The sequence below is a fragment of the Indicator indicator genome, chromosome Z (assembly GCF_027791375.1).
Source record: "Indicator indicator isolate 239-I01 chromosome Z, UM_Iind_1.1, whole genome shotgun sequence".
NCBI lineage: Eukaryota > Metazoa > Chordata > Aves > Piciformes > Indicatoridae > Indicator > Indicator indicator.
In genome coordinates, this window is record NC_072053.1 from 16,828,831 (window position 1) to 16,853,532 (window position 24,702).

General features: G+C 41.2%; 1 protein-coding gene across 32 annotated transcripts in view; it reads left to right on the forward strand.

Annotated features, from left to right (window-relative positions):
• The window catches only part of CELF4 (CUGBP Elav-like family member 4), a 745,900-nt gene that overhangs the window by 715,644 nt on the left and 5,554 nt on the right, over nt 1-24,702 (forward strand). For 8 of the 32 annotated variants that reach the window (XM_054397311.1, XM_054397284.1, XM_054397286.1 and 5 more), the window contains 3 exons: nt 3,501-3,566; nt 5,222-5,302; nt 10,196-10,279. In XM_054397311.1, the coding sequence (XP_054253286.1) occupies nt 3,501-3,566; nt 5,222-5,302; nt 10,196-10,279 (231 nt within the window). Of the gene's footprint in view, nt 1-3,500; nt 3,567-4,398; nt 4,404-5,221; nt 5,303-10,195; nt 10,340-24,702 lie in introns of all 32 variants that reach the window. The other 24 variants (XM_054397298.1, XM_054397299.1, XM_054397300.1 and 21 more) reach the window with 7 other exon arrangements.

A 24,702-nucleotide genomic window follows, 5' to 3' on the forward strand; every position in this document is an offset into this window, starting at 1 on the left:
TTATGTGTATCTTATTAAGGAACAAAGCAACCCTCCTTCATGCTCTCCTTGTGGTGAGACACAGAAATGATTCATGACTCCTTCTCACTTTAAAATTTAGTACATGATGTGCTCCAACCTACAGTCATGTGTAAACCCCAGGGCAGGTTGACTCTGGGTAATGAGTCCCATATACATCTGACCCTTTCCTGAACTTCTAACATGTTATTAGTATGTAAGAGGGCCATCACTTTACTGAACACAGCATGCCAAAGCTTCCTCAAATATCTAAGCTGTGTCTTGAGATTTCTGGATCAATGACAGCCATTGGCTTCATTCACACTGCAGCTGGGAGCACAGGCAGTTATGACCTTCAGTAGGTTTAATTCACTGGCAGACTGAGCAGCAGCACAACTGCCCAAGCAACTTTGGTTTTATGCCAGGGTACCCAGCAGGCCCTGGAGCCTGTGTCCCCACATCTTCACAGGCCGTGTTGGCCAGCGTGGATACACTCTCTGTACTGAAGTCACATCTTCATTTGATCAGTAAACACACCCTTCAAGCTAAGGAAGATGAGATCTTCAGTGAGCAAAGGTCATCTCTTTTGGTTTTAAGAGCTGCCAAGTTATATTCCTGCAGATGACTCACCACAGCTGCTTTTTTCAAACAACCAAGGTGGGCTGAGACTAAAGGAAAACAAAGAACCACAAGCCAGGGTCTGCTGGCTCTCCATGCTGTCTAATCCTATAGTCCAGAGATGCTTTCAACTCTGTCCTTTCCAAGAATGTCCAGGGATGGTTGGATCAATACTAAGGTCCTGCATGTTTTTTACTTATAAGGAAGAGCAAAGCTGAATGAAACCAGGGAAGAGTCTTCTTACTGAGTTGGATATGCGCAGTGGTCTAGAAAGAAATTCCTTGCATGCTGTGGGGCACAAGGCAGCCTTCTGAAAAAGAAATATCCACTTAGATACTACCCTTAGTGACAAGTCAGTAAGACTCAGGAAAAAATACTGAATTCTAAAAGCTTTATGTTGGAGGGAAAAAAAACAACTCTTGTTCCAAACCCTTTAAAAAGAGAATTTGTACAGTTTTAATACTAAATATTAAAGGTGAACAATGGTTTTCAGTCTATTATTTCCTAAGCAGCATGGCTTAATTACAATGAGCAGAGTATGGCTCCAAAGGCAAACACAATATCCACAGATGGGATAGCAAGAGCAGCTCTGCAGTAAGCCACTTGGTCCTGTTCAAGACATAGACTCAGCTATAGCTAAGAGAGTGGGTATGTCCCATGTGTGCCCAGCTAAAGCAGCAAATGAAGAAAAGGACTTCAATCAGACAGGTACTGCTTAGTAACCTCACCCTTATCAACAAAAAGGCAGTCATTGCTACTTGTCAGCATGTCAGAGGGAAAACAAGCAAGTCTGAGTCCAGCCTCAGCTGGAGAGGAAGGAAATGCTGTGAGTGTATCTTCTGAGCAGTGGAGATAATTCTAGCTTTATAAACAGATGAGTGCAACCAAACAAGGGCAGTTTACTTTGAGGCAGACACAGTAGGCGATCCGCAGACTGCAAAACCATAGTTGTCTTACAAAGATTTACTCCCTTGACCACATGTGCCCACATCTTCCTCAGGAGATACCTTCCATCTGACAGAACTTTTGTCCACCTGACAGGACCATTTTGTGGGGGTTGCAGGAACCAGTGTATCACTCAATCATTCATAGTCATCCAGTTTTCTTCTAGAGTGATATGTTCAACATTCTGATTTTAGAGGAAAACCGTTTTGAGCAGAGATTAAAAAGAACAGGCTTTAGCTGCTACCCTCTTCAAGAAGAAAGGAATAAGTGGAGACCGTTTTTATATTTTTGAAGCATTTCTTCCAGTTTTGCCTGGAGCATTTGCTGTTTAAAAATATAGCTTTATATCATTACTATGTCTTCTACTGCTTTCCCACAGGTTCTAATACATTATTCTCAGACCTCTTTTCCAAGGGGTGAAAATACTTACAGGAGGATAGTGCTTTCCTAGTTCACATACTAGAAAATCAACCAAAATAACACCAGTCTAAGACTGCAAGACCACTTATTTTGTCCCTTGACTACCCCATCTTCAAAATTCTTCTGATTCCCATAACAATCAGGAGCCTCCAAGCCTTAGCCAATTAATTGGGTTTGTCCTCTCCAAGTTTGATCTTCTTGCCATGTTTTCTTTTATTTGGGAGAAAAGTGCAAAATCTTGCATGTTTCCATCGTGATAAATTATCATCTTTGAAGTAAAGGTTCAAGACAGTATTTGTAAGAAAACTCTGGTGTTCCTTGGGTCCATAACACTCATTTTGCCAGTATCCATCACACTTCAGTATACAGTTCTTGTCTCTCCTTCAATGGATCAAACACCAGATTTCCCTCCAAGAGTCCCACACTTTTGCATTCTCCAAGCCTTTGCCTCCTCCAAGCCCTTGCCTGCATCCACATATCTGCACTTGTAGGAAGGAAGAAGGTGGAAGAAAGAGGAAAGTGGTGGGTCCTAAAGGGATCATCCCACAAGTAAGAAGCCATAGGGACTGTGTAAATGTAGAATTGTGCAGCACCAATAAATACAAATTAAGTTCATAACAAGAAGTGAAATATTAGGGCCAGGGTGACATTTGGACTCAAGGTTCAGCCAAGCCTTGCCTTAAATATTTTATTGCTGCAGATAAAGAAAAAGCTTATCCAACACGTTTCTCTCCCTCTCTCTCTTTCTGTCACTATCAATCAAAGGGGAAAAAAAAAAAAAAAAGAAAAAATTACCTTGACTAGCTTTAGTTGTATTTGAGCCAGGCTTCAAAGTTTCACAAAATAAATAGTTTAAGGTGGGGGGAGGAATGCACAGTTGTAAAGAGAAAAAATGTACTTTGAAGCCAGCAAGGGACTGCATGCGTTGCACAGAAATTCACAGCATCCTCCCTGGAGCAAACAAGTGGTGTCCCCCTCCCCTTCAAGCGGCATCTCCTCTCTCACAGAGAGCTGCCTGGCAGCAATACAGTCCTTTGAAGGGATGTCAGGATGGCAGAAGTCATTTCTTTGTTCTCATCTCCTTCTTCCTGCTATGCTCCTGTTGTTTTCTACTCTGATTGAGTTTTATGTGACTGTAGCTGTCACTGAGATCTGAGTTTGCACAGCACTTAGCACAGTGTCAGTCCTGGCTTAAGATAAGAGCTCTTTGGGGTTGATTACAGCAATGCCAAAAATCCTCATGATCGGAGGTGGGTTTCATAATTTAAGCTTGGGAAAGGAAGGGATAGGTTTATTTACTCTGTGCTCCAAAGTCTCACAGGGTGACAGAGAGCTGGAGGACAGAGCCCTCCTGGCCATCATGAAAAGCTCCGTGCAGTGCTGTCCATAGAATAAGAGACTTGCCCATTTTCTGGGGCCCTCAGCCTCTGTCTGTCTCACACCACAGACTGATGAGGGAAGTGAAGAGTGCCTGTCATGTTTTAACCCCTTAATTCTTTTTCTGTCTTGTGTCTCCACAGCACAGAGCCCCACTGCAGCAGACCCCTTGCAGCAAGCCTATGCTGGAGTGCAGCAGTACGCAGGTCGTTAGTATTAACACTTTCTCCCAATAAACCTTTCTCTTCTCCAAAGCCTTTAAGATCTAAATACACCTAAGGGGAAGGGCTGGGGGGAAGGTGACGCTTGCTGATACAGGGGTGAGCTGAGGGCCACAGACTCTCAGGTTATGTTTGCACTTTTGGGGAAAATAAACATAAAGCCCAGAGTTTTCTCTCCCTGAGAAAGCAACTCCTATCTTTCCCACTGACCTGTACATCAGCATGGTTTCATTGGCAGGACCAGGCCACATCTGCTTAGCACAGCGCACAAGTGCAAAATCACACCACTGATTTTGAGGTCACTTTCTGTAACAAGTCTCCTGAGTGCTCCTGCAAGGAGGGGAGAAGGGCAAGCAAACCCTGCAGAGCCACTGCTGTTGTGCCTCGTAGCATATGGTACATTTGCTCATATCCGTATTTTAGAGTACATCTACACTGGTCATAACCCAGCTGTTAGTCTGAAGCTTGCTTAGGAGCTAGACAGACATACTCCTGGCTTTCCAGCAGCTTTCTCCATGGGTCCCGATGGGTCAGCCTCTACTCGTGTCACAATGTTTGCTGAGTAGTTCCTTTGCAGTTGATGGACTGACATCAGCCAAAGTGACCTGGTGCAGACCATGACCCCATCATGTTCAGTCTCTCCTCACGAGGCGTCTGTGGTCAACGTTGCAAGGAAGCTGCCACCCCAAACTCATTATTTCCTGTGGTAACTGGAGCAATCATGGGCTCCCATGGAGGAATGGCTATTATCTCATGTCAGTGCTGTATCTGGAAAGTTAATTTAATTCTCCATGTAGGGCTTCATTTGCTGGTGTTTTAGTTATTGTCATTTATTGCTTGTGAAGTTTGATAGATGGGAAGCAGCTCAACCCTTTGAGCTGTTAATTAACCCCTCTGCACACACATGGCCCCTATCCCACTCACTCTGGGCTCACAGGCGACCTGTACTCTGTATTTTTAGCAGCAAGGCACATCATCTACCATCTGTGGTACTGAATGGCTCCCCTTGTCTGTTTGATGGGGGAGCTGAGGTGGGGAAAATTGTTTAATTGCTGCACACTGTTTCAAACGTGTTTGTATGAGAGAGAGGAAGTCTCTGTGGACATGAAAGAAAGTGTATCTCTGAGACTGTATGTGCAGCTATGCTTGTACAGTGAGTGAACATACAAAGATTAGAGTAAGGAAACATATGTGTGAACTGTTTTTATGAGCATGTGAATTAATCAGGGTACAAGAGCAATTACACATGGAAACATGTGCATGTGCTCTGCATGTGGCTGTCAGCATGGGCATCAACTCATGGAGCTCGTGAATGAATGTGTTTGTGGTACCATCTGTGATGGTTATGCATCTCTGCTGAGAGAGATCTCAGCAGACACCCCCTTTTACACCATGTGGCTGTGCCCAGGATTACTGCTGGCAAAGCTGAAGGGAGGGTGGTTGCTCAGGGCTATGTGGCATCTTCTGGAGCATGACCATGATGCTTCTGCCACATTTCAGGCTGCACAAGATGGCCTTTCCCAGAAAAACATGCCAGGGGAAAGCCCACCTCTAGCTTGGTATGATGGTTTGGAGTGAAAGCTCCTTCTTTCCAAGCATTGAAATCTGTCCTTTTTTCTTCTCTCTGTTTCTCAACCCTATAGCTGCATATCCTGCTGCTTATGGCCAGATTAGCCAAGCGTTCCCACAGCCACCTCCCATGATCCCACAGCAACAGAGAGAAGGTGAGTAAGTGGGCTGTCCATCTTTCTGGTCCCAGCACGCCATTCCTACCATGTTGGTTCATCTCCACATACACTCGAAGAATATCCATTAAATGCAGATTCTATGGTTCACTGGGTCCTTTCTCCATTTCTATATGTGGCATGGTATCATTGGTACTTACAGCGGTATACAGCAACATCTTCATGGGGAATTGTTGCTGAGGTCTTCTCAGTTGCCAGGGAGGGGAGCATGCTAATGTGCATGGGCCATGGAAAGACCTGATAACAACACAGGCAATAAATGTCCAGTGGGAGTTTGTGTTTGAGGCAAGCAACAAGAATGCAGATGAAAATGCAGTTGGTTTGGAATAAACAATTTAGAGAATCACAGAATATTAGGGGCTGGAAGGGATCTCAAGAGATCATCTAGTCCAACCCCCCTGACAAAGCAGGATCACTTATACCAGATCACACAGGAACTCATCCAGATGGGTCTTGAATATCTCCAGAGAGGGAGACTCCACAACCCCCCTGGGCAGCCTGTTCCAGTGTTCTACAGAATCACAGAATGTTTATCAGGAAACAAAGCACTGGTGGCCCTTTATTAGAAGCCAGTAACATGATTTCAGATACCTGCTATTTAGAGCACAATGATTTGTGATTTAGAGGACCTGGTCTGGTCCTTTCAACCTCCTTTGATAACTTGAAAAGAGAATCAGCCCTTCACTGGAAACACGAAAAGTAAGGAGAGGTGAATCTCCCACTATTGCATGTAAATGCTTTGCGAGGCAACCATGTCATGTACTGTTCCCATTACAGTCAGTTTGGAGCAGTGGGATCCTCAGAAGCAGCCCACTCAGGTAGTCCCAGTTGTCCTCCAGGAGATCCGCTATTACATTTTGACAAGAGAGGACTGCTTGCCTAAGTGAGACATTTAAGTCAGGTGTTTCAGCTTCATTTTAAATAATTACATTTCAACTTTTATCCTTTATTAGATCACTAATTCAGATATATTCTATGTTATACATGTTATTTTATATATATATATAATGACATTTAATATTTTAATATTGTGTCAGAATGAAATCAATCAAGATTACACTATCAAACTAAAACATTCTGATGGCCTAGAACTACTTTGGTGGAGAAACCTCATTTTGTGAGAAAATTAGAAATGTTGGCATTTTGATCTAATTTGGAATTAATTTTTTTCTGATGTCAGAATTTCCTGGGGAACACAACTTCCAGCTCCTGATTAGCTCTAGTACATATCCCTGCTGTGAGAACAGATGCACAGACCTATCGTATCATTACAGAGATGTTTCCCCCATGCTGAAGGACTTTGCTTTTTATTACTTGCTGGGGTTAGATTAAGCACAGGACAAAATGGCGAGCAGATCATTGCTCAACAGATCATTCTACCAGGAACCATCAGAAGCAAGGGATAGTTGTTGCACACACTGTGACCCCTGTGTTTGCAAGGCATAATGTGTCTCTGCAGGTTGAGGGTGAGTGTCACTCAGTGGACAAGATATCTTGTAAGTTGTTGCTCCTTCCAGTAAGCATCTGGTATCGAGGATGATTGAGGGCCACATATTTGAGATGAAGCACCATTTCGATACAAGTTGCTATTCCCACTGTTCTCCATTTTTCTGCAGTGAGTAGATGCAGTGGCTTTCTCTCCTGCCTTCTAGGGAGAGAATTTCTAAGGCATGACACTTCCATTTTCAGAGGATCGAGACCTTCAAACACTTTTAACAGGAAAACACAGTAAAGAGGGAACTCTCATAATAACAATGTTCAGTGCTGAGAAGAGTACTTTGTGTTTGCAAGAATGTGCACAAACATTGATTTGTTAATGAACCAGCCCTACCACAATAATAACATTGATGATCACGTTGTTAACAACGTTAACTCTCCGCTCACAGATTCTAGTTGAATAACAAGCCCAGAGACACTTGGCTGCTGCAACATTCCTGTAGAGATTAGTCATTACTTCTACATGAACACTGAGGCTGCCAGGTTGCATAGGGTGGAACAGATCCCAACCAATGGAAAATAGAGATGAAGTCTTGATACAGGCCATGTCAACCAGACAAAACTTGGGACTAATTCAAAATTTTTATGGTGCTATTCATCTTGAAGAAGTTTCTGAAGCTCAGAAGTAAACTTAGAGAATAAAATAAAATGGTGTAAGGTTGTGGCTATCATCTGCCCTGTGCTTAACCATGCTGGGGTCTGAACAGCAAGTCTGATTATGATAGGTAACTTATGGATAGACTTAAGAAGAAATTGCTTGTTAAATACTAAGGGTAGAATATTTATATTTGAGGATGGTAAATCACATCAGAAAACATCAGTTTGTTTCTCAGTAGTGGGTGAAGTTTTCAACACCAGAAATTAGCAAAAATCCTCCGTACCTGGGAATAGAATGAGTTTGGCCTTGAATGTCTGAGTTGATATGTAAAGCTGCAGCATGGGTTCCACAGACACATTTTGGAGCTGAGTTGGGCTTTGAAGATAGTTTTTGCTTTCTGATAGTTTCTCTGGTCAATTCCTCTTGGTCTCTGAGCAGTGTGAGACAAAGCTGCTTTCAAGGTAAACTAAGGGTTGATTGTTTCCTCCTTAAGTCTAACCTCCAAACTTTGTGTAGATTAAGTTTTGTTCCTCCTGGTCTGCCTTATGACTTAGTAGGTGTTACTCAGTATGTATTGACAGAATCCCTACTTGTGCACAACACATCCAAGACCCCAGGAAATGCAGCTGGCATTTTAGAAAGAATTTGCCAGTTTTATAGAGCAAACTGCTGGCTCTAGTGATGTCAGTGGGAATTTTGCCATTAAGTGCAGCAAAGCCAAGATTTTACCCATTCTATTATAGCGTGGATCTCAAATCCCACAGCAGAAAAGCTCTGAGGCACGTTCAGATGAAGAAATGATTTTTTTCCCTGCTATTCTGGACCATGCTCTTCTCCTGGGTGGAATTTTCTCAATTCTGACAGACACCTAAGGGGGTCAGTGTTTGTTTAACACTTTCAGACTGTTTCATATCTAGTTTATCGTGCCAATAACTCCACATTGTGTAGAAATGAACTGTGGCAAGGACTGGAAAACGGGTAGTTGCTCAGTTAGGAGTCTAAAGAAGAGGCAGACAGGAGGTGGGGGAAGACGGAAAACCTTGGCATGAAATAGGGGAGCTGATTACGGGCCACTGAAGTTCAAAAGTAATTTAGCTAAGCAGATGACCGGGTGCCTAATTAGTTAATTATCCCACTGTACCACTATCATCCCCATTTGGAAGAAACCCTGTTACCATACTCATGACCTCTAGGAAATGCACAAGATGCAAAGGATCAGCTGTTCCTTCATGACAGTCCTTTTAGCAAATTAGTGGGGAAAATTGTGTTTAGCAAATATTCATTAGGGCTTCATTTTCCATTAATCCAAAAGGAAATGTGGAGAGCCTGTGACTTCAATCATGCTGAGGCCCAGGAATTTTAATGAGCTTTAAACGGGCATCTGTCAGAATCCTGACTTTGCCATACTTCTCCTGCCAGCCGGGGGGGCTGAGTAATAGCTAATAAAAGGTGGGAGCATCTAGGCAAACTCCTCTCCCTAACAGGAAAGGCAAAGTTGTAATTTGTTGTGTTATGACTGTAATTATGCCCTGATGAAGAAAACAAGAGTATTAAAAAAAAAAAATAAAAAGCCCCAAACTTTTCTTTCCCACACTCAATACATAAACAGGGGAAAGTTGGTTGAGTCAGCTGTCAGGTTTGTAGGCACATGAGCTGATACATAAACTGTATCCTCTTCGTCTCAAGGCCCCTGAGAGAAGCAGCATGGAGGTACCTGTTGAGGTCAGTGCAGAGCTGGGCAGCAGCTGTAAATACCCTTGGATATAATGAGACCATGTAAGGAACAATCTTTGCCTCCCCAGAGTGTGCATTTTTCTGATTGTGAACACTGCAAGGGGTTTAAATATCTGGGCTTTTTTTCAGCAAAATCACTTGGACATACTTGTTCCCTTTTGATTTTTGCTCAAGTACAGCATTCTTAAAAATAAAATTGGTATTGAAAAGTTTCATTCTAGGCTATTTGACCAGTGGCAGATTCTACCACTTCTGTCTCAAAAGGCCATTTCAACAGAATATATTCCGAGGGTCTCTGTTATAACAAAGCTGCACAATCCAACCAAAAATTCTTCTTTAGATATTTTTGCAAGCACCTTCGGAAGTGTCTAAGAGTGTATGTTATATGTCACAGAACTAGGGCAAAAAATGCAATATCTCTTATCTTGTAATTTGGATGTAAATACACCTGTAATCAATCTTGGAAAATCATTCCAGAGTGGGGGATGTGGCAAAACTGTCAAGATTTGGGGGGAGTCTTCAGGCTGTCTCAAGCTGCAGAGTCAAATGTAAAATTCTACAAAAGAAGCCTGGGGATTGTGCATATATTTTGCTTGTTACCACAGTGCTTACACAGATACAAGGATAATGAAACTTCTGCATGCAGAGGCTGAGAAGATGCAAGGGTTAGGGTAGGTGACCAAAAACTCTACAGAAAAACAAGATTATGAGAAGCAAAGAAAAACTATGGCAAATATAGTTTCATTCTTTTTACTCTTATTCTTCCATTCTGTCTTTCCATGGCCACATGTGCTGGTGCATTCTTCTGTCTCTGGATTTTATCCTGGTATCTATCCTTAGAAGGTTAATGAAGGTAGCATAGCCTCTAGCAACTTCCTGAGTTCCTGGTCTTCTGCTTTGTCTATTCCTCTGAGAGTCTGCAGACTGCTTCCTAGAGGTGACCCTCACCAGTCAGAAAGAGGGAGTACCAGGGTAAATCTCCACCACATGCTTTCTCACATCTTATTTCTCTCCATTTATGGGTCTTCTTTTTCTCTTGATAGGACCAGAGGGCTGTAACCTGTTTATCTACCATCTGCCCCAGGAGTTTGGGGATGCTGAGCTGATGCAGATGTTCCTGCCTTTCGGTAATGTCATCTCCTCGAAAGTGTTTGTGGATCGGGCGACAAACCAAAGTAAATGCTTTGGTGGGTAAAGATAACAAAACAATTAGATTCATCTAGGAAAGGGCTTTTTCTGAATACTTTACCTTTCAAACTGCTTTCTTTCTGCTTAAGCTTTATGATTTCTCTCAATTTACTCCTGTTGATACTTTCCTCCCTCCCTTTTTCACTCCTAATCGTCTCATGCTCAGAGGTGTACGCATTGTGAGAGGCGAAGGTTTGGCATCTTATCAGAAATAAGGTGCTGCAGCTGCTGGTGGTGGCTACAGAAAAGAGTAAAGCACCTGAAGTAAAATGGAGGGTGCTGAGGGGTAGGTGAAATGCTAATGGGATCAGCAGTGGGAGCCTGTGGCAGAAAGACAATTCCTGTACCTAACGAAAAGGAAAAATAGGTCATGGGGTTGAAGAGAAGAGGTGTTTGGGTGTGTTTTCAGCAGCTGTGATACATTAGACTGCAAGGGGACCAGAGCTGAACATCAGTTGAAAGCCTGGTCTTCTTGCTGCTAGGTGAACCTTAGGCAGCCATGCACGGATTCCACTGGGCCCAAGGTAGCACCACAGCAGATACAGATAGGCTGAGCTTACTCTGTGTTTCAGCTGACAGTCCATAAAATGACAGATTTGAAAGCCGCATGTGCTCAGACAGGTCTGACCTTCCTGCTGGCTCAACCCCATTAGATGAGCACAGCCTCAGCTGCCTGTGAACCACCAGCTAGGAACACCCTGAGCTGCACCCAGAACGGAAGGGATCAGCAAGCCAACAGACACATGGTAATGCATGCATGGTGTCTCAGTAAGATCCTGTTTTGTGCAAAAGTGTTGCTGTGAAGGGTCCCTTCTGGCAGCACAGCAGCATGAAGTCCTGTTACCTGCCATCCTGCATTCTTGCAGATATTTCCTGAAAAATGCAATGGAACAAACTATTGCTTTTCTTTTCCTGTTACTTGCAGCTGGTCTGGATTCTGTCTCTCAGGCAAACTTCTAGAGTGAAGACTTACTGGAGTTTCATCTTATTTTAAAACCACTTTCAGTCTCCACACTATAATTCCCTTCCTGCTGCCTTTCCATTTCCACTCCGAGATAGCCACATCACAAAACTTCTACCTGACCCCTAGCTATGGTGCATGTCTTCCATAGCTTCCAAGAGTTTCATGCCCATGCCCAAGAGTTCTTCCTGCCCATCTACTGAAGGCAGGCAGTTTTCCCCTTTGATTACAGTAGCCTTCTCCCCTGATATTTGGGGACACAACATTCCCCTTCATCAGTAGTTTTTGGGTTGCTGACTTCTCAAGCACAAGAACAATGAAAGTCAAAGAGTCTGATATGAAGAACCAACCAGAAAAATCAAATGAGAAATTACAAATTAGTCTGATTCTCTCCAGACCCCTCCTCCTTTTTTAGAGCTTTAACCATATAAAAGCTTACAAAATGAGCAAACCAGGCCAGCTCAAGGGGACTTTGAAAACTAATGCTTTAAGGATATCCACAAGTAGAAACTAATTTTTTGGCAATTAAGGTGTCCTTCCTACCATAAATATTTAGGAGGCTAATAAGCCTGGTTCTCTACATATTGGTAAGTGGGAAGACAAAAAGTAAATAGAGAAACAAGGTGGCAGCCACACCCAGTTAGGGAGAGTGTCTTCTAAATAGCTATTCACCTTATCTCCTCTCAGTTCAAAGACTTTCTGGCTAGAAGAGTTCACAAGGATAGCAACATATACCTAACTTGTGGGACAGGGTGGTGGGCCAAGCTTTGTTGCTGTTTCCAAGGTACTGCAAGATAGTGGTTGATAGGTGAGCAGAAATAGAGGGACCTTTGCAGAAACATTTCCTAGCATTGAGTCTCACTGGGAGAAACTAAACATCACCTTGTTTGATGAAGTAACCTCCAAAACTAATGATGGGATATTGCAGCCTGAAAGAAGGAAGGTGCCCTTTGAATGTGTTGACCAAAGTGTATAGGCAAGCATAACCAGGAGTTAGAGATTGCTAGCAGATTTTAGTCACCTTGTATTACTTCTGGATATTACAAGTACCCAAGCCATAGAATCATGGAATTGTTTCGATTGGAAAAGACCTCTAAGATCATCAAGTCCAGCCATCAACCTATGACCACCATGACCACTAAACCACAACCCAAAGTGCCATGTCCATGTTTCTTGAGCACCTCCAGGGATGGTGACTCCACCACCTCCCTGGGCAACCTATTCCAATGCCTGACCACTCTTCAGAAAGAAAATTTTCCTAATATCTAATCTAAACCTTCTCTGGCACAATTTTAAGCCATTTCCTCTTTTTCACTCTGTACTGGGGAGAAGAGATTGACCCCCACCTTACTGTAATCATCAGTCACAACAGGCACTCAGCTTTGAGGGAAAGTTAAAGCCAAAGAAAACTAAGACTTGATCCCTGACACCTGAAGTCTGTGACTGCTGATCTCAGACAAACATGTTGAATATGTTGCCATGTGCACCACCTCCAGAAGGACAGAAACAACAGAAGTATAGGTAGCTAATTACGTCAAGTATGTCACACTGCTCTTCAAAATCTACCACCAAGCTGACCTTCAATATAAAACAATGTAAATATATAGAGGTTATTAGAGAAAATCAGACATTCATTCGATTTCCTTAGTCCACTGAAGTTGATGCTGATTGTAATTTTTTGTTCAGAAAGTCAATCTAAAAGGAAAAAAAAATTAAACCAACTTTTTTCCTGATGGAAAATAAGGAATTTTGTTGACTTAGAAAGCACAAAAATTCTGTCCTTTTCTAGTTAAGCATTTCCTGAAACTGAACATGTAAAAACATAGTATTTGCATTCTGTTTTGGTTTTCTTTTAAGCCAGCTAGAGCTCTCCAACTGATAGCCTGAGGGGACAATTCTGTCTGGACCCAGAAAGATATTCCACCATTATATGACCTTTTAAAATGCATCTACTATGCAGATCCCAAGTAAATTGCTGTAACAGAGCCTAGCCCCAGGTTGTCGATAAATTGTCAAGTTCTGCTTTATAAAAACTTAAAAAATTCTGTGGAGAAAAATATCACCAAGGTTTTTTTTTTTCCATGGGAACAGGAAATGCTTCATTTGCTGCTCTTTTCTCACTGTTGAACTACCTGTAAGTATCTGGTCTAAATGGAAAGAGTCAGTAGAACAGCACCCTAAAATAGTACTTCTATTTCTTCCCACTTAGCTTGGAATTCTCCGCTACATTTCCATCAGAAATCTATCTCCTTTTGCCACTACTGGCAGTATGATGTAGGTGCAGCCACTGCAGTGTTAGGAAGAAAGTGAGACCATCCACAAACCTTTCTCCTGGTTTCTAGAGTCTACGACCCTGCAGAGAAACTAACACCTGCACATGCTAAGGAAACTGTACTCTGCTCATGAAACTTTTGACTTTCCCAGTTAGGAGGCCACTGCTTGCTGGCTAACAAGCAGAAGCAAGGAATGGAAGCTACAGCAAACACCAATCTCATGTATAAAATGCAGAGGTGCTCAAAATCTGTCTGTTGTCTTACATAGCAGGAATGCTGGCTGTAGTATATAAGACTGCCTAAGAAACAGCCCTGAATTCTCAGTCAAAAGTGTTGTTTAACTTGGGAGGCTTTGACTTTTCTTCTGTGGCATACATCCTGGCTGGACTACGACCCTTCATTTTCTTTTACAATTATTCAGACCTCTCATCCTGATGCAGCTGTACTATAGTCAAGTGCAGACCACACTTCTTCCCGCTCACCAAAACCTTGTCTATCCCTATGGTCAAAGTCTTCATCACATCAATTGATTCAGCATCTCCTTAGGTTTTTCCTCTGGCTGTGCTTGTCCACACTTTCTTATCAGACTTAGCGATTTCATCTTCACAACTCTTCACCATTCTACTCTTCTCTGCTCTCACTAGTCCTTCACTCAATGCCCAGGTGGCACCTGCTGCCTTTTCCCAGGTACTTTTATAGCCAGCATGTTTCTCCCACTGGGCCATACTATCCATTCCCAGTGAAATGACAGGGCCACAAGAGGATTAATTTCTCACTAAGGGAAAAATTGCACTCAATTAGATGTTCCTTGAAGACAGTGATTCCCATTCGCACAGCAGATTGATCTAACAAGTCTTGCACAGAGACACAATGTGCCACAGCCTGAAAATCAAACTCTGCAAGACCTTGGAGCTTGTCTCCGTGCAAGGCAGAGACTGTAGAGTCTCTCACCTTCCCACAATGTGTGTAAGGTTTTCTTTGGGCAAGTGTGCTGAAAGTCAGAGGACATGAAATACACTTATATGCTGGTCTCAATGGTTCTGGTGATAATTTCCCTCTCAGCTATGCAGAAAATTTAAAAGTGACCTGTTTGTGTACAAGACAGAAGGAAAATTCCAGTAAAATGATACCATTAAGATTACTAAGGCAAGTTCTCAATGTGAGAAGAACCATTTATTGTGCTGTTGTTGGGTGATGCTACAATACAGCCCTAATTTCATGAGTACTCACTTGTCCTACGTGACAGATTTTAAGAAGGCATTTGAAGATGTTAAACTAGTGAAATACAGAGGCAAATATGTTCTAGCAAAATGTGTTAATAGTGAAGGAAAAGAAAAGGGATAGGTTTGGGCAATATTAATTAGGAAGAAATTAGAAAAACGGGGAAGTGGATGGAACAGCAGAGTAAATGGCTACCCCAAAGTATCAAACAAAATGACATTTTGGATGCCATCAAGCAATGGATGTTGTCAGGCCAATTCTGCTTCATGCTTTCCCCTTGTCCTCTACATACCTCCCTGTCTTGTGCCTGCTTCTCATACCTGCTCTTGCGACAGCTCTAGTTTCTCCCCATGGGACAATGACTCAAGGAAGATGTGAAGAACGACTCTTATGCTCCCAGAAACACTGTGGTTTCCTTCTACTCAGCTTGACGTGGTCTGACATCCTAAGTGTGAGCAGGCACAACTGCTGGATGTTTTTCTCCTTTCTGTGCATTCCAGATGGTCTTCCCCACTGTTAGAGGGATGTTCCACACCTTTTTGAAATATTCCATATTAAACACAGCAAGGAGACTACAAACTGTAAGGGCTTCTTAGGACCATAAATTTATACGGCGTAAAAGAACCATCTTTTTGGACTCAGTACACTATGCACACTTACTTTCATTCAAAATTCTTACAGGGAGTCCATTTGAAAGTTGCTAGTGGGCCATGCTGGTCAGAAAAACATGGAATCTTCTTTGAAGATGCAAAACAGAAAAAATAAAAATGTTTACCTTTGCTGTTAAATATTTTTAATCCATATGAAACTTTTTCTAGTTCCTAGTTTATGAAAGGAAAAAAGAGAGATGGAGATTAAAGGTGAGAAAAGCAGTGAGGTATGAGGACTGGACACAGGAAACGAAGCTCAGAAGGACTGAGAAATGGCTAGAGCATGTATCATGTTAAGTACATTGTGGCAGTTCAAACATCAGTGTGGTGGTAGAAAGGTGGAGTGGGAGACTAAGGCAGCAGGTAGGTCATGACAGTCCTCAGAGTTTCTGGAAGCTGAAACAGAAAGAATTATCAACAGACTGGGACACTGGCAAACCTACGCGAGGAACCGTGATCAGGGAGAGACCAGGTCTGAAGCGCATTCACCGCACTAAATAAGACATATGGGTGGAGCAATGGACGCTGAGGTATATCAGAAAAATATTGTTCAGCTCCTGCTCACGATCTGCAGTTGCTCATTTAATAATAAAAAAATCCCCAAATTCTCCCCAGGTTCCCCCAGGAAAATGAGCAGGACCAAGAGTAAGGAGGTATAAGGGTAAGAACTCCCAGTTGCATATTCCTGCCCCCATACAAGTAATCAGGGGTCAAACTAGCTGTTTGCCTTGTGTTTCCCTTCTTGTAGAAGGACACCAATTCATTTACACAGGGCTTTAGAATTCATTGATGAGGACAGTTATTTATCAGATTTATCAAATTTTATAAAATAAAATCAAAGTTATTTATTAAATTTTTAGGGGGGGGGTGTATTTTTTTATTTGTCTTTCAGTGAATAGGAAAATTTTTACCAAGGAGAGGAATTATTAGAAAGCACTTGGGAGAGAGGTGGAGTTCTGCTTTTTGCTTGTGCCAGTACTAGCAACCCATGTAGCTTGTGGAATTAGGCTATGCTATTTATTTTGCATGATCTAGTGACAATGCATCTTGTTCCAGATCCCTGGACGGTAAAAGATTGTCATTTCCATATAACTAGGCACTATGGACTAAAGCTCAGAGTATAGTGGAAGAAGGAACTAATTTGAGTACCTGAGCTGACAACATGGGGACAATTTCACAAGCGTGTTAAGCATGCCTGACCCCTGGCATGTTTCAGCTCAGATCAACACAGACAAGGATTGATTAATGAGATGTCCAGCTTAGCTGGGAAGTTAAAGGGGAGGAAGACATCATTAGAAGCGTGCTTAAAGCTCTTAGATGAAAGGGAAAGTAGGGTTTATCATTTACTAGCTACTCTGTTACAATCCACAGCAGACAGGCTCTGAGACTTCAAGTCCTGGGAGTAAGGATGGGACTCTTCAGCTGATAAAGAAAGAGTTGCATGAGTAAGAAAAAGAAGGAACTTTTCATCAAACTCACTGCACAGCGCCTCTAGCTACTGCAGTTGGTTGGGGGAGGCTTTAAGAGGGAGGAGAGGGAGAAGTATTAGGGCTGTAAACCACAATTCATTTACAAACTATAATTAATTTGATGTTTAGATTAATTTGTGATTCACTCTCAAAGGTGCACTGAAAGCATTTTTCCTTTATTATAATGTTGATTGCTTATTGGGGAGATAAATCTAACTGTCAGTTATGCACTGACTTACCAAAACTTTCAGACCAAGCAAGCATGTATGCATAAGGAACAGCTGTTTTCAGATCTCCAGTTAAAGGGACAGCTCTGTCTTTTCCCAATAATTCACATTAAAGAAAATCCATACATTGTACAAAGGGACTTCTACTTTCTTTTGTAGCTTAACCTTTTATTAGGCAAGCATGTATTAATAGAATCCATCTTTTATTTAGCTGTCTGTCCATGTGTCTATCACTGTAATATCCAGCTACCCACACTAATGATAGAGTCCATCCAGAATATTTTTAAGTTATGAATCTTATTTGTACGTATCTACTCACGGACACACTAACATGACCATATTAAATATTTTTACTCATGGGGTAATTAGATGAAAGAACTCATTACTCCAAGGTCTTTGTCATTTAACAATCTTCAAAGGGGGCAATGGCCATTATACATCAAATAGAAATGAACAATACAAATTTTGCACTAGAGAAAAGAAAAAATCATTATATTTTTAAAAAGTAAGTGCTTTTAAAAGAGACCAGAAACTTAATGCTCTTGGCTCTAAATCAGTCCATGAGACCCAGTAAAAAAATCTGGGCTATTGTGTGCCTGCACAGAGTGCTTTGCTGCCATCTCCTCTAGAATTTCTTTGACAGAGTAGATGAAACTCTGTTATGTATGGCTGGTCCTACATGTGCTCCAAAGCATGGGCAACAAACAGAAGGACTTAGATGCTACCATGCTGCTAGAAAATTATGAACTAATTTCCATTGCTGAAACTTGGTGGGTCAAATTCCCTGAGTTTTGCTATCAAAGGATACTAGCTGTTGAAGAGAGACAAGCAAGCAAGGAGCCAACATTGCATGCTTGCATCCCAGAAGGCCAATTCCATCCTGAGCTGCATCAAAAGAAGTGTGAAAGAGGTGATTCTGCCACTCTGCTCTGATGAGACCTCACTTGGAATACTGTGTTCAGCTCTGGGGCCCTCAACACAAGAAGGACATATGAGGGCCACAAATATTATCAGAGGGCTGGAAGATCTCTCCTATGAAGACAGTCTGAGAGAGTTGGGGTTGTTCAGCCCGGAAAAGAGAAGGCTCCAAGGAAGTCTTACACCCAAAAAAGCTGGGGAGGGGCTGTTTACAAAGATATGTAGCACTAGGACAAGAGGCAATGGTTTTAAAATGAAGAAGGGTAAATTTAGATTGGGCATTAGAAAGAAGCTGTCTACTTTGAGGATGGTAGAACACTGGAACATGTTGGCCAGGGAGGCAGTGGAGGCCCCATCCCTGAAGACGTTCAGGGTCGGGCTTGATGAAGCTCTGAGCAACCTGATCTTAGTTTACTGCAGCAGGGTTGTATTAGATGATCTTTAAAGGTCCCTTTGAACCAAAATCTTTCTACAATTCTATGATTCTGTGACTCACCATATCCTGCTCTTGTAAGACTGTAGACCTGCTACAACATCTTGTCTACCCAATATGTCTGGTTTTGTTTTTATTTTCCTAAGATCTCTCTGGTGCAAGGGAAATTCAAGCTGTAGGATGAACAGATTTCTGTCAATCCATCCTACCATCCATTCATCCTACCATGAATCTATCTTCAACATCTTTATATCCATCTATACTATCTCCCTCACTGCATAGAACTGCCTTTCAGCATTTTGAAGTCCATCAGATGGGTAGTCACTAAGCAGTGATAGATCCTCACAGCAGAGTGCTTGGCTTCAGGCCTTCCTTCCCACACAATATTCAAACCCTGCCATAAATATGAATTTATTATTATTATCTCATCTGTTCTCCTAAGGCCCTTCTCAGCCAAACATTTGAGAGGTTCACAGAGCTAAGTAACCACATTTTCATATTGCCCATGGTGTCTTCTTTTCACCAAGGGTATGAAGAGATGCAGAATGGTGTTCAAAACTGTTTATTAAACTTGAATGCCTAGCCTGAGATGCCATGAGCCTGATCAGTCTATATGCTTGTTTTCTCAAAGTATTTAGCACAACACAGAGCATGCTCTGCTTATGTTTGTTTCAGATGCAGGTACAGGCAGCAGCCTTCCTGCCAGTGAAATCTCAGGTTGAGCACTAAGCACAAAAAAAAAAAAGAAACAAAAGTAAAACTTCATCTTCACTGGTAAAATAGAAGCCTCACATACCTGCTGAAATACTGTGCCATAACTATCCATATGTTTTTAACATTTGTGTGACATTAGTTCTAATTGAGTCTTGAGAATTAACTCCAGCTGGACACTACTCGAGCATGTCTCAGCAATAAAAAGGGATGGAGACTGTCTCTAGACAGTAGTATAGGTAAGGCCACTCCCCTTTGAAGGAGAAGAGCATTTATCCATGTAGATACAAGCCATGATGTACCATTTGCACTCAGAGCCTGCTCTATTTCATTCACTAGTAAAAAAGTAGCCTAGAAGATATTATCAAAGGAGTTTCATGATATATAATATACCCAGCATAACTGGGATGTCATGGCAGAAATAGGGATCAGTGCTGGTTCTCCAAGGCACCCTTTGATTGTACAACTGCAAAAACCATTTTCCCTGCCTTGTTTACTGTCTACATTCCAACTCCTGCAGTAACGAGTCTGATACATTGCCATTTTCCTCACCCTGTTATGTTATTCATTCTCTACAGTAATTAAAAAAAGGATGCTGTGAAAAAGAAAAATAGGGAAATGTGTGGTTAGAAACAATGCCTTAGTGCATATACAAAACCATACAGAATTAAAATTTTATAGGTAACATAATTTCTTGCATTTCTAACTCAAGTTAGAGTTTTTGCAGCCTTATCATTGTTTTAATGTATTGGTGCATGTAGTATTTTCCCATTTCAAGTAGGCAACCGAAATTAAAAAAAAAAAAAATCAAAACACAAGCCCAGCTGAAATTAACATCTTCAGATAATATATATTGACATCTTCATAGGTTGTCATCAAGGTACCATCTTGCAGATCCCCATAAAATCATGTATACATTTCTTAACCTTTTCCGGATTCATGTACCTCAAATCCCCAAGATAACATCAGTCTTGAACTGTAATATGTCACATACATATAGGTATGTATATCATCTGTGTGCTCTCTATTCATATATTTCTGCAATAACAAATATGTCTGCAAGTTATGAAAAAGAATGCCAATCATTAACAATTGGTTTGAATTTAGACAAGCTGCTCCCAAGCCTGCTGGCCTTAAAGGGAAAAAGTGTCTTGTATCCAGTCTGGAATGATCTTGTAATTTATGTCCTTTATCTCTCATTCTCCCTTTGTGTACTACTGTCAGACATAGAAACATGGACTTTCTCGTCTTGGAAGGGACCTATAAGGATCATTTTCTCCAACATCTTGCTCCTCACGGGACTACCTAAAACGAATCCATATAACCAAGAACATCATCAATATAAACCAGGCTTGGTGGCACAATCAACTCCTTGGGGAGTTCCATGAACCCAACACTCCCTCAGTGAAGAAAGGAAGAAATTTTACCTGGTGTCCAATCTGAACTCCCCCTGACACAGAGAGATTTCCTCTGTCTTATTGCTCTCATGTAGCAAATGATCCAGCTTTTGTCCATACTGATGGCCCTGTAATGAACTCACTCCACTTTGTCCCTGTCTTTCCTGTGTTGAGGGGAAGGGGTACCCAAAAATAGATGTCCAGGTGTGATCTAATGAGTGCTGAGCAGAGAAGGGCAACCACTTCTCTAGTTGACTATCTTAATAGAGCTCAGGATGCTGTCAGCATCACTGAGAAGGGGCCCCAGAAGTCAGAATTGGATTAGACTTTAATCGATCTGTGATATGATTCAAGTCCCTCAGACTAAATTTAACTCTTCTGAGGGACTGCAGAAGGCTCTTCACAGAGTTCTCCAGGATTCAGGGTATTCTTTTGAAGGTCATTAATGGTGAATGACCATTCCATGACCATGAATGGGAATAACCATGGGCTTACCCACAGGAATTTATCAGTGTCTGTGCTATAGTATGCAGTTCTTTCCCTGTCCATTGTGAGTAGTTGAAAACACAGAAGTTTATAGTGTAACCATTGAGTCTGAAGTGACCACAGATGTAATAGCTGATTGGGTCTACAGCAGTATGCTATCTTCCAGCTTAAAATGTGGTGTATAAATCTATCTTTTCTTCTCTTGGTATCCAGTATATTTCAGTGCCAGTTCCCAATCTCCTGGTCTAGATATTAAGACATTTTTTTTTCTTTACCTTTCCCAATTACTCTCTCTTTATGAGTAGGGGTTTTGCTTGTTTGTTTGTTTATGGGGGTTTTGCCTTTTTTTTTTTTTTTTTTGGTGGGGGTGGCACTTCTTCTGTTGATTGCACTTCCAATTTTCTCAGTTAGTTTACACTGAGTGGCCTCCAAAGAAAGTATTGCTTTGAGTACAGTGGCCAAAAATTATTCATTACAGTATCTCTCTTCTGAACAGAAACTTCTGGACTGTCCCACAAGAGAAGTTTCAGATCTTTCTATATCTATCAGGTTGTGCCAACCTATCCATAATGATATATTTAGCACACAATGACATAAAAGGGTGTGATGGTTACTTGTCCATTTAAGTAATCAGCAGGAGCAAGGTGAGGAGTTTCTGTATGTTCCTATACCAAGAATGGACCTATTTCAGAGCCCCCCTGAGACATGAAAGAACTGTTAAAAAATACTCACTAGTGCAATTCACAGTGCACCTTCCTGATCAGTTTTCCTGTTGTTTGGATTTGTTTTTTTCTTGATTAGCCCAGGAAGGAATTCAATTCCCTGCTATAAAATATTATTGAAAATAAAAGGTTAGCTTTTATAATTCTTGTCTCTTATGGGCTAAGAAGAGTGACTGGTGATTTCAGTAGTTGCAGTGCTCATACATGGCATCTTTATGAAGAATCCACAACCGGCGTGAGATCCAAGAGAGAGCTTGGGAGCAAATAAGATTAAGATGAGAAATCTTAATCAGATTTTTACTTCTATTTCTTTTTAGGAAAAGTTGGCCTCGATTGGGTGTCTTGGTTCCAGATGTATGTATGAGTCAAAATCAAATGTAGTAAATTAAACTATCAAATTCTAGTCTAATCTTGAAATTTAACCTTGTGATTTCAGTGTGAGTCAAGACAGTAATTTCTGTACCAAAAAAAAAAAAGAAAAAAAAGATTGTGAAAGAGAAGACTCATTGGAAGAAAAATCTTTAGTTTGAATCACCATACTTGTGATCAACATCTCCAGTCCTCAATCTTCTTCAAAGATGCTGTTTCTTTGAGGCACTATCTGGAGATCATCCAGATGATAATGCACAATAACAGGAAGCACTTCTATGCATATTTCAGCTCATACTGCCCCAATGTATAGAAGCAGTTTCATGTGCAGGAAGACGGGAAGGTGACATAAGGAGTTTGTGTATTTCAATCTACTTTCACTGGATGTTCTGACCTTTAGAGAAAGTTAATCATGCCATCTAGTTTCACTCTTCATTTAATCTCCCCTTCCCATATGTTCAGTTTTTCTCAGCTGTAAGCAATAAGAAGAACGAGTACCAGTCAGATGTCTCCGTGGTCTGCAGCCCAGAGTTTGGGGCTATTTATTATAAAGCATAAACATCAGCTGTCACTTGTATCATGACTGTTGCCACTATCCATGCCAGATTAGTAGGCAGGAACTGATTTTCTAAATATCCAAAATGCAAAAGCAGCCACAGGCAGACAGGCAGTATCAGAAGAGATCATGCTGATTCTTTGGATGGAACTCTAAAACAACAAATGGCACATGCCTCAGCTCATGTGACAGGTTCAAGCCTTCTTCCTGAGTCACAGAATCATAGGATCACTGAATGTTAGGGGTCAGAAGGGACCTCTACAGATCATCAAGTCCAACCACCCTGCCAAATCAGGAACACCTGGGGCAGTCCACACAAGAATGCATCCAGGTGAGTTTTGAAAGTCTTCAGAGAAGGAGCCTCCACCACCTCTCTGGACAGCCTGTTCCAGTGGTCTGTGACCTCACCATAAAAAATTGTCTCCTCATGTTAAGGTGGAACCTCCTGTGCTCTAGCTTGTACCTGTTGTTCCTTGTCTTATCACTGGGCACCACCAAAAAGAGACTGGCACCTTCATCTTGACACCCACTCTGCACATATTTATAGACATTGATAAGATCCCCTCTCAGCCTTCTCTTCTCTAGACTAAGCAGCACCCAGTTTTCTTCACAGGAGTCATAGCATTACTTTTACAAAAGCCCTTAATCAAGATTTCATTTGATAGGTGATCTGCCTCTATTGCTAAACAAGATGTTCCAAAATAGTTAATATTTTCTGAGCCATACTCAGAGGTGAAATCACTTGCTACTTCTAGAGGATGTTCCCCAGAGACTGACTTCATCTTAAGACTGTACTGAGTCTTGGGACTTCGAGTATTACAACATAATCCAGAGAGATCCTGTATTTGGCTGTAATCATGACACCCACATTCTTCTTAGAAGCATTGTTTTCTAGTGAAGGTTTTCCCTTTTAAGGGGAAATTTATGTCACCTATTTTCTTTTTCCCATGGATACTTAATTTTGCATTTAATTGGGTTAAAATGAATAGTCTTTAACTGAGTCCAGGTAAACATGACACTTCTGCCTTTATTTACCACTTCACCATTTTTGTATGACTGGCAAATTTTACCAGTATTGCTTTAGATATTTTCCAGCATTTTTAAAGAAGTCTGATATGGGCTGCTTTCCTTTTCTGTTAAAAAGGATTCCTACAAATACTCAGGAAAATCTTAATCATACTCTATGAAATCTTATTTTCTTACCCAAACTTACAATTTCATTCAATCAGGTTCATTTGATAGATGTTAGTTTCTATGAAACTATGATGATTGGTACTAATTGTACACCTTTTAATCCTTTGCCATATCACCTCATGTAAAAATGCTTGCCATTTTGCTTATAGGCTTATGAAAGATTAACTAAGTTTGCTAGGATATCTAGTTTACATCCTTAAAAATTAATATTGATGTTGTTTTCTTAGTTTGGTTTTGTGGTTTTGTGTGTGGTTTGTTATAATAATAATTATTATTATGTTTTGTTTTGTTTTGTTTCTGGAACACTGAAGTTGCTATAATATTCCATAAATTTCTAAAATTAACATTAATGGTTCAGCAAATTTCTGAGACAATTCTTCAAACATTCTAAGGTTGCATTTATCCCACAGGTGTGAAATATTCAATAGTAGTTGTTTATCACAGTCTTCATTTACTGGCTGTTCATACATTAAAAAAAAAAAAAAAGTCAGTGGATGGATGGATGGATGGATGGATGGATGGATGGATGGATGGATGGATGGATGGATAACTGCATAGATGGTTCTCACTTGAATATGATTAAACATCAGTGGAAGGTTAAGTATTCCAAAAAGTCATCCAAACCTATTAGATACTGGAAAACAGCTCCAGTACTGTGTCCTTGCTTGGCAGATGTATTCCTTTATTGAGTATTCCAGTACACATAAATCACCATACAATACAATACAATACATTCCAATGCACACACAGACATTATAGAGCTACTTACATACAC